General features: G+C 37.0%; 2 protein-coding genes across 4 annotated transcripts in view; one reads left to right on the top strand and one right to left on the bottom strand.

Annotated features, from left to right (window-relative positions):
* Nucleotides 1–7475, top strand: part of atxn7l3a (ataxin 7 like 3a) — a 10835-nt gene extending 3360 nt beyond the window's left edge. Inside the window, exons 5-13 of one of the 3 annotated variants that reach the window (XM_016486994.1) lie at nucleotides 613–710; nucleotides 838–860; nucleotides 963–1008; nucleotides 1130–1167; nucleotides 1286–1354; nucleotides 2242–2285; nucleotides 4113–4184; nucleotides 5567–5700; nucleotides 5784–7475. In XM_016486994.1, the coding sequence (XP_016342480.1) occupies nucleotides 613–710; nucleotides 838–860; nucleotides 963–1008; nucleotides 1130–1167; nucleotides 1286–1354; nucleotides 2242–2285; nucleotides 4113–4184; nucleotides 5567–5700; nucleotides 5784–6031 (772 nt within the window). In that variant the 3' untranslated portion in view covers nucleotides 6032–7475. Of the gene's footprint in view, nucleotides 1–612; nucleotides 711–837; nucleotides 861–962; nucleotides 1009–1129; nucleotides 1168–1285; nucleotides 1355–2241; nucleotides 2286–4112; nucleotides 4185–5566; nucleotides 5704–5783 lie in introns of all 3 variants that reach the window. The other 2 variants (XM_016486993.1, XM_016486995.1) reach the window with 2 other exon arrangements.
* A 61-nt stretch (nucleotides 7476–7536) lies between these two features.
* The window catches only part of LOC107689088 (transmembrane and ubiquitin-like domain-containing protein 2), a 13363-nt gene continuing 10724 nt past the window's right edge, over nucleotides 7537–10175 (bottom strand). The window contains exon 3 of the mRNA XM_016486996.1: nucleotides 7537–8961. Coding sequence (XP_016342482.1) covers nucleotides 8574–8961 — 388 coding nt within the window. The 3' untranslated portion in view covers nucleotides 7537–8573. The remainder of the gene's footprint in view (nucleotides 8962–10175) is intronic.

Below are 10175 nucleotides of genomic sequence, written 5' to 3'. Positions count from 1 at the left end.
TCTCATTCCGGCGTAATAATCAAGGAACTTTGCTGCTGTACCATGGGTGCAGCAGGCGCAATGATATTACGCAGTGCCTGAAAATAGTCCCCAGCTAGGTATCTTCCAATAAGCCTATTTTCAGGCGCTGCGTAATATCATTTTACGCAGTTTTAAATAGGAAAAATATCGAAACTCTTTGGTCATTTTTGAGCGAGATGCTAACGGTCTAATCAGATTCAATGATCTATGCTAAGCTAAGCTAAAAGTGCTACCGCCATACCCGGAGATCGGCTGAATGGATTCGAAAACGGTAAAACTCAACTGTTTAACTCTAGGGGAGTTGGAAAATGAGCCTATTTTCAAAAATAGTGGAGTGTTCCTTTAAAGCAATAGTTGACTGAAATTCTTAATTCATCCTAATGTCTGTATACTTTTTTGTTTTACTTCAGTGTTTTTATTCTATTGCCATGTACTGGTGGGAAAATGTGAAAAATTAGGGGTGACACATTTCTAATGATTATTTTCCAAAGATAACACGTAGACTCTCTGCCAGATGGAGAGATTTTATTGATCCCTGAGGGAAAATTTGAGTGGCACTCCAAAGCATTGATTGTTCTGCTGTTTCTATAGAATAGCCAGCAGCAACAACACAAGCAAGTCAGAAAGCGATCAGGAAGACAATGATGATGTCAATGACAATGACTGGTCCTATGGTTCAGAAAAGAAAGGTGAGCTCATCCAGTCTGTCTGTTCACCACTATTTGTCTCCAAATGTTGCACCATTTTTTGTTAATCTTATGAAGGCCTAATTTGAATAATTAATGATAACAGTTTATTAACCTCTTATTTTCACAGCCAAGAAAAGAAAGTCAGAAAAGGTATAAAACTTTATCAGATATTAACATGTTGAAAATGCAAGCCAAATGTTCTACATTATAATAAATTGAAAATAATATTTGAAATAAATCTGTGTGTTTTAGAATCCAAACTCTCCCAGGAGATCCAAATCCCTGAAGCACAAGAATGGTGGGTTTTCTTCTGACTGAATCTAGCTTTCAGGAGTTGTTTAAAGGTAGTGCACTGCATGGCAGACAGCAGGCTTCACTTGAACGTGTTGTGAGTCTTTTTCTGTCTTGTTGCACTGCAGGAGAGCTCAGCAGTAATGTAAATCCAGACCTGTACAAGGTGAGGTGATTAATTATTTTAATATTTAGAACATTGGTTCTTGCTTTCATTGTTGCATTTATTACTGTAGTGTTACAGCGATGTTGTTTCACTCTCTCTCTCTCATTCACTCATGCAGTATAACTACAGCTCTGGCATCAGTTATGAGACTTTGGGACCCGAGGAGCTGCGCTCCATACTGACTACGGTAAACAGCCTTATACACTTACATAAATTATTATTATATTCTTACACAGAGAATATATCATTATATTAAGAATATATATTAATGAGAGTATATTATATTCTTACATAATTATTATATTTTTTTATTATTAAATATTGTTTACCAAACAATACATTTTTTCTTTTTCCTTCTAAAAATAAATCTATAAAAAATAATGCTAATATAAATGCTAATAAAAATAAGAATAGATAAAGAATAATAAATTATCTAAGCAGATTAGGTCTACAAATAAAAGTCTCAATTAACAAATCATATAATTTTTAATTACAGTGGAAAGAAAATCTTAATTCATCCTCAAAAAATGCAATTCAAAACTGAATTTAATTCAAAATCATATCTTCTCTACTTATCCAAACTCTTGTTTTTTTCTACCATATAGTGATGTTTCAGATTAAAATGCAGGTAAATTAAAATCTTTATTATACTTGGATATAGGAAAATATGTACCTTTTCAACTAAAATAATACTTGAATGTAGTGGAGTGTTAGAGTAAAGTTTTTTGTGTTTGACCACCCCAAATGACCTGATACGCATTCAGTGGTAAATTAATGTCAACTATTTCACTGTATTAGACCAAATAAAGGGGGCAACTAATATTTTGAACATTTGCAATTATTAGGATAAGTTTGACCATTAATAGAAGTGGTATTTCCCTCTTTTTTCAGTTACAAAATCTACCAAGATCAAATTTCAGATATTTTTTGTGAATCTTTTGTAAATGTGTGAAATAAGAGTTAATCATTTTAATTTCATTTCAGCTGTTTTGCAGTTAAATGGTATTATTGGCATTATACAATCTCTCAACCACTGGAGTTTACCTCTTGCTAACAGGCTCTCTCTTTCCTCAGCAATGTGGGGTCGTATCTGAGCACACAAAGAAGATGTGTACTCGGTAAGAATTCAGTCCATATTTGTGAACTAACAGGAAACCATAAAAATAAACATCTGTGATTTATTCTTACAAATGCACACTGTGGTACACTCAGGCCACTGACATTTAGAGTTTCTTTCCATTACCTTATTGACTGTGAAAGTCACCACGTTTGTCATCTTTCTTTTGCCAGCAAAGAGTAAGTATTTTTCCACAGCAGGTGTATATTATGAGGAATACCAACTTACTGAAGGCCGAAACATCTGTGAAACCAGTTTAGGAGATTTAAGGTCTTTGCATATTGTGGCCAAACATCTTTTTTTTTTACTCTTTGTTAAGGCTGCTTATAACCCTGCATTAAGCAACATTTACATGTAGAAATGTTTGTAGCTTTTGAACTGATCAATACTTATGAACATATTTGCATAACAAAAAGAAGAATATACTGTTTTAATTGGTAATTGGTTAAAAAATTCACTAAGATATATTTGATCACATGAAGATGAATAAATGATTAAAATGCTCATTTCTGAGTGAACCGTTCCTCTAATGAAGCCTGTCATGTGATCAGAAGTACGAGGAACAGGTACAGTCAAGGGGACATACAGTATCTCACAGAAGTGAGTACACCCCTCACATTTTTGTAAATATTTTATTATATATTTTCACGTGACAAAAAAATAATGGTGGCCACACAAAATATTGACATTTTGGGCCCAATTTGGGCATTTTCACTTAGGGCTGTACTCACTTTTGTGGCCAGCAGTTTAGACATTAATGGCTGTGTGTTGAGTTATTTTGAGGGGACAGCAAATTTACACTGTTATACAAGCTGTACACTCACTACTTTACATTGTAGCAAAGTGTCATTTCTTCAGTGTTGTCACATGAAAAGATATAATAAAATATTTACAAAAATGTGAGGGGTGTACTCACTTTTGTGGCCAGCAGTTTAGACATTAATGGCTGTGTGTTGAGTTATTTTGAGGGGACAGCAAATTTACACTGTTATACAAGCTGTACACTCACTACTTTACATTGTAGCAAAGTGTCATTTCTTCAGTGTTGTCACATGAAAAGATATAATAAAATATTTACAAAAATGTGAGGGGTGTACTCACTTTTGTGGCCAGCAGTTTAGACATTAATGGCTGTGTGTTGAGTTATTTTGAGGGGACAGCAAATTTACACTGTTATACAAGCTGTACACTCACTACTTTACATTGTAGCAAAGTGTCATTTCTTCAGTGTTGTCACATGAAAAGATATAATAAAATATTTACAAAAATGTGAGGGGTGTACTCACTTCTGTGAGATACTGTAGTTTTTCACTGTTTGAGTGTCGAGGATGTGTATGTATTAGTGTGTGCTGCTGCTTTAGAGCCAGAGATTGATTGTGCATGTGATGTGTGAACACATGATCTTTTTCATTCATGTAAATGGAAATGATCATGTTATGTTGGGACTGATTTTACGGAACACAACTGGCAACTCCATATAAACCCCATATTTTTGATTGGTGTTCACTTTTCAGTTTTCTTTCCTGTGTCATGTAATTTGGCCTTGCTTCTGGTAAAAATGTTTCATTTAAATAATCTGTCTCCATTTCAATTGGACATAAAAGTGCACCATCATTTCCCAATTGGACGGTCATAGGTTGTTTCAAAGCACTGCCTGTTTTACGCAACAAGAGACTTCTTGAGCATCAGCCAGCATGGAAACCCCCTTCCCTACATGTTAATATCTAATCCTAGAGCCCCTTTTCCAGTCCTTCTGGCAGTGTTCACCCAGTCTCTTGCCCATCATTGTCTCTGGTGCAGTGCGTAATGCCACGTTGTGTCCTGGCAGGTCCCAGCGTTGTCCCCAGCACACGGACGAACAGAGGAGGGCAGTCAGGGTCTTCCTCCTTGGGCCGTCCGCGTGAGTTTCACCCCTTCTCCCAACCCTGACCTCTCCTTATCAGAAAACAATCAATGTACCCATGTTTCCTCTCCTTTCATCTGTCTCTCTCTTAATATACCTCTTTTTCATCAAGCTTGTGTTCATTTGTAGCAGCTGCCCAAACATAATGGTGAAAAACTAATAGGTCCTCGTATTGAGGCTTGAGGCACACCATCTGGAGTCAGTGTACATCTTAGTCTGCTGTGATTTTCTCATTTTATAATGAGGTTTTATTTGTTAACATTAGTTAACTGCATTAGTTAACAAACTAACAATAATCAATACATGCATTTATTAACCTTAGTTGTTGTAAATTTCATTAATTTTGAAAGAAAAAGTTGCATCTATTGTTAATGCATTTTTAAATAAAGGCTGGAATTCACTACACAACTTCCCAGATTTTTTCCCCCCAATTTGCAGTCTGGAAGAGCCAACATTAGTTGGAGCAAGCCAGAGTCAGTCTGCAGATTTTGGGCAGTCAAAGCTGACAGATTTCACAGAAAATCACATAGTGTATTATGGGTGCAGACTTAGCTTTATACTATGATTCCATCTAGTCGGCAGATATCAAACGTGTGATATCTCAATAATTTTTGAAAACATTGTTTTCAATCGAAATGTGTTTCCTAGCAACAGGAAGCATGTTTCAATGTGAGTTTGTTGTGTTCTGAATGCCTTTAAGCGTTAACAGGGGATGATGGGGATGATGCCCAGTTTTTCCTCTGTAACCATTTCAAATTCGGCAAATGTTTAGTGTTATAAAATCTGTTCAGATATTAAAAGTCGTATAATGTATTCCAACCCTAACATGAACGATGAACAACTGTATTTTTATTAACTTATATTAACAAAAGTTAATAAATGCTGTAAAAATTTATTGCTCATTGTTAGTTCATGTTAGCTAATACATTATCTAATGTTAACAAATGAGACCTTATTTAATAACGTTCGGTTTAAATGATGACCTGTTCATGCTTTTCTTTTTTCATGAAGAAGCCCAATTTTTCTAGTCCTTTTCCTTTATTAACTGAGCATAATATTTCCATAAATTACACTATCATCTTATTTTTCTAGCTTTTGTAGACTAATTTACATTTAAGGCACTTTGCAGATGCTGTTATCCAGAGCAAGTAAAAAAAAAAGTTCTTTAGCTTCACAATTTTAATAATGCTTGTTGAAAATTCAATGTGCAGTTTTAACCTGTAAAATTAAGGGTGACAAAGGAATCTATGTCAGCTCATCAGCAAATGTCTCTTTGGTTTCAGATCTTTTGATTGTTTCTTTGAACTGGGGTTCTTGGTAAATGTGTGCTTATTCAGCATTTGTCTCTGTGTAGTTATATCTTCCTTTCTGTTTGACAGGTCAACACTACCTGACTCTGATACAATGCTGGAAAATGATGGCTATGATGCCCCTGATGGCCAGCTCATCATGTCTCGCCTCCAGTGGGATGGTTCCTCTGATATCTCACCATCAGACTCAGCATCTTCAAAAGGCAGTGAGGTTTTCATGAAAGCTTTTAAAAATTGCACGCTCTGTCCGTTTTTTTTTTCCACTTATTCGCAGTCTTGTTCTCAGGTACTAATAACTCAGAATCTAAGAGACCTAAGAAAAAGAAGAAGCCCAGCACGCTGACTCTGACTACCACTGGAAGTGGAGGAGAGCGGGACAAAGGGCAGGAACGAGAGAGAGGAGACCGAGATAGAGTAGTATGCGGCGGGAGCGGTAGCAGCAGCTCCCAGAATGCACTGGGCCTGTCCAGTCGGAAAAAGCGACCAAAACTGCCAGTTCCCCCAGCCCTTAGCATCTACGATGACCTGAACTAAGGAACATGCAACTCGCACACACTTACACACAGTTTATGATAATGACTGATTTGATGAGTCCTTATGTGATCCCTAGTTTCCACCATTTCAAGGTATATGAACGAGTTGAGACACTCTCTGTTGAATGTGTAAGAGAGGAAAGATCTGGGCACCATTTCAGACATACGTTATCGGGGGCACAATAGAGTACATTTGTTATGGCACAGTGTTGCACAGTGAAAAGTGAGTGTTCTTGTGATTAAATGTGGTTTTTGTAGGTGGATGTGAGTTGGAGCAAGAATTTTCTTTATTTTACTATGCAGTTCACGGTCATTGTATTATTGCATACTCTTGTGTGTGTATACATGAGATTTGGGTTTACAGTGACATGAAAATGTGGTATGCATGGGTGAATGCTGAACAGATTGCATGTATGTGAATGGGATGTTGCAAATATTTTGTTTCCTGGTGGCACATGTATACATTAGGTTAATCTGTGCAATGTCCTCTACTGGTTTTAAAGGGTGTCTTTCCTTCATATCGTCTTGCTAATGTTACTGCAACCTGTTGTCTCTTCTCAGCTGCTTTCTGCAAGTGAAGCTACTACTCATACTCTCTCTTGACAATGTCTAATTGCTAAATAATGGACTTACATAGTGCTACCGACAGCTTTCTGCCAAATCTGTGAATACACATTCTTTTGCCTTTTGTGTCTCTTTTGAAGTTAATATTCTTGTTTGTTGTCATGGCTAATATTTCTTGTCTGATAATCTTATTTATTTAGTTTAGTAATTACTAATTTTGTTTTATAATCATGGCTTTTTGACTTTTTCTTGGATTACAAGGTTTAAATGGCTGAAGAGTTTGGTGAGCCTTAGAGCACTTTGTTAGATGTCAGCTTGTTTTGTATAAAATGTTTGGTAAAAAGAAAAATCTGAAATGCAAATAGTAATTGTAGATGCACTTAAATGGATAAAATCCAGCCCATATAGGCGCCTTATTGTATTTTCAGTGAAATTTTTTTGTCATTGATCTGTCTTTGGTGAATTTGGTTTCTTGAAGTTTAAATGATCTGAGAGTTTCACGGAGTGTGAACTGAAATGTCTGCATGCTGGAGAAAAAACAACTTAGGATATACAATTGCTGTGGGTGGATGTTTCTTCTGTGATGCTCAGTTATTGCTCTGGCTCTCAATGAACTGTATTATCTCTGTAATAGTATAAATAAATATTTCTCAGGATTGTTTGTTCTCACACATTCTTAATTCACTCTTAAAAGGACAGTTCACCCAAAAAATGTCATGATTTAATCACCCTCATGTCGTTTCAAAAATGTATGACACTCTTTATCCTATGGGATATGCTTGTTTATAGTTTGAGAAATGTCTTTTTTCCATACAGTTGGAGTTAATATGCTCCAATATTGTTCGGTTTCCAACGTTCTTCAAAATATTTTTTTTTGTGTGTGTGTGGCCCCTTTAGGCTGGATCATGAACAGTGTTAATTGTGTGGATAAGAACAAAAAAATTTCATTTCAAAGATGAGCAAATTTATTCTGAATTACTGCATCAAAGCAAAACCAAAAAGCATTTTAATCAAAGAGGTGCTAGTTGTCTGTAATAATGAGAATGAGAATAGGTAGACTAGATTTCCCTTAAAACATATGCAGATATTGCTAACAATACTGAAAGAAATGACCCATTTATACAAGAACCATCCAACTGAGAGCTTTAAGTTTCCTCCATGCCCCTCTTGATTTATCTACAGTAAATACATTGCTTATATACAGATTTTACACGGCAAAAAATGATTTGCTTTGTTATTGATGTCGCATATGAAATGCCTATTAATGCAGTGAGTTTTCTACAGACTCTTCAGACTATAGTGGTCCAAATACTCCTGTATGTTTGCATGTAAACTCTTCATGTATAAAACTTTTATGTCCTGAATGATAGCTATGAGCTGTAACTAGCAGCAGACATGCTAAACCAGAATGTTTTGTAGAAATAAGTATGAAATACAGATTTCAGTGACACTGGCAAAAGAAAAAAATCCTTCAATCACAAACATCTAAACTGAGTAAATTGATGTCTCAAAATATCTGCTAAATAGCACATCACATCTGTAGTTGTGTATTAACATTTAAACGTATTACTTTTTTTTTTTTGCTACTACAGAAGATAGTGGTGCTATTACCAGTGAAGAGACACATTAATTGATAAAAACCAATCAGTTGACAAATTGCGATTCCTCTAAATGAAAAGACCAGTCAGACATGGGATCCTGACTTCTCTTTGCACAGAGAAGCTACACTTTATGCTGAGATTGAACAATTATAAAGCTATTTTTTTCCCAAGAACTAAATTATACAGCAGTATTACTTTGTGCTGCTCACGAATGAAGCTGAAAGCACTAGCACACACTTCCGTCGTCTAAATGGCACCAGAACCCTCGAGGGCTCCCTGAGAACTTTCTCGGCTACCACTGATTGGTTATTTTCAAGTCCTATCGTTTCGTTTCCTTCTTCCCTAATATTGGCATCATTCCTCTCTTCATCCATCTTCTCATCGACTGTGCATGCCGAAGATGAGGAAGCTGAAGAAGACTGTGACCCCAACCAAAGAGATGGTGGCTGGGGCAGTGAACAGCTGGCGGTAGTTGATTCGGAAGTACCAGACGACAGCGAGCAGTACCACGAACACGGGGATCACCAGGCTTCCTGTGCTGAGAGCCACGCCGGCCGAGCGAAGCCCCCCGCTGAGCATGGAGCCCCTCCCGGCTCGAGGGTTCTCCTCTGCGGCCGCCTCATGCAGCACCTGGGCTTGAGAGATGTGACAGTGGAGGACGCTGTTGTGGGTGATGCTGAGGGACAGGAGAGAGCGCTGAGGGTCCTGCAACAGCTGACCCTGGTAGATGAGCTTAATCTGATGTTCACGGCCAGAGAAGTACTTACTGAGAGATAGAGAGAGAGAAATCATTGACAAACAAAGGTGAGTTGCTTGTGCAATTAAGCAATACCAAATAAAGGAAGGATTTTAATGCATTTGCTTTTGGCCATTACATTTCTTAGTCTTGCAGTCTCACCCTGTCTTGTGCCAAATGTTATTGCATTAAAGGTGACATATCATGAAAATCTGACTTTTCCAGGTCTTAAGTGCTATAATCGGGTCCCCGGTGCATCTACCAACCAAGGAAATGTGAAAAAGATTAACCCAGTAACTTTGTTTTGGTTAGCCTTTTTCTGTAAGCTTCTGAAAAAACGAGCGCGTCTGATTTCGCTCCCTTGGTGACGTGGCAAAAGGGATCTCATTATAATATTACCGCCCCTTAATCTGTAAGATTACACCCACTGCGCCGTCATTTTGATTTTGCAAGCGACAACGGTGTACCAGTTCTAATGTCATGGTGAAAGTTTGAACAAAACATGCTAACTGTTCTGTCTTTGGCTTCACAGACGAGCACAGAACACTGTTTAGTTAACATAAACTTGTGTGTGAATGAGAACTTAGTTTAGTACTCACATGCTGTGACAGCCGCTTTCTGTCCGTGTGCCTCGGATGTGTGCACTCAGAAAACCATATATCAGAAGTTTAAACCCATATGGTTTAAAAAGCATGATTTCAGTGCGATAAACATGATAATCAGAACCAAAACTATGAAGGTAGAATGACGTCAAAAAGATTTGCATACGCAGGGTAATATTTGTGGAAGTGTACATAAGACTGTAAGCATAAATTAAATTTGCATGCGCAAGAGAAGCTTTGTAAAGGTGTAAATCGCGTTTCAAACGCAAGAAAAAATTATTTGCAGCATTTTACTGTTATTCGTAAGTGTAATTAATGTATTGTGAAACTGCAGCTTCATGCTAACGCAAAATAAATATGATCTGCATGCTTCTGACTTCCATTTTTCCGCGCTTACACTTTTGGCACGTTTTTTTCGCCAAAAGACGGTCAAAAGCACTGCAAGACTGTGAACAGTGATTTGCAAGGGAAACAACAGTTTAAAGAACTGCAAAATGGATTGACTGCGTAGAACCAATCTGTATGTGTAAAAAAACTAACTGTTGCAAATGTCTAAATGACTTGTTGTGTATGTGGGGCAAAAAGTTCCCGAAATAAACCGATATGTACAGCTCCATCTTTCTTTTCTCTGCGCTTACAATT

The sequence above is a fragment of the Sinocyclocheilus anshuiensis genome, unplaced genomic scaffold (genome assembly GCF_001515605.1).
Source record: "Sinocyclocheilus anshuiensis isolate Anshui unplaced genomic scaffold, SAMN03320099.WGS_v1.1 scaffold653, whole genome shotgun sequence".
In the NCBI taxonomy this organism is placed as follows: domain Eukaryota; kingdom Metazoa; phylum Chordata; class Actinopteri; order Cypriniformes; family Cyprinidae; genus Sinocyclocheilus; species Sinocyclocheilus anshuiensis.
Note: the sequence above shows the minus strand (reverse complement) of the source record. Positions and strands in the feature narration are given on the sequence as shown.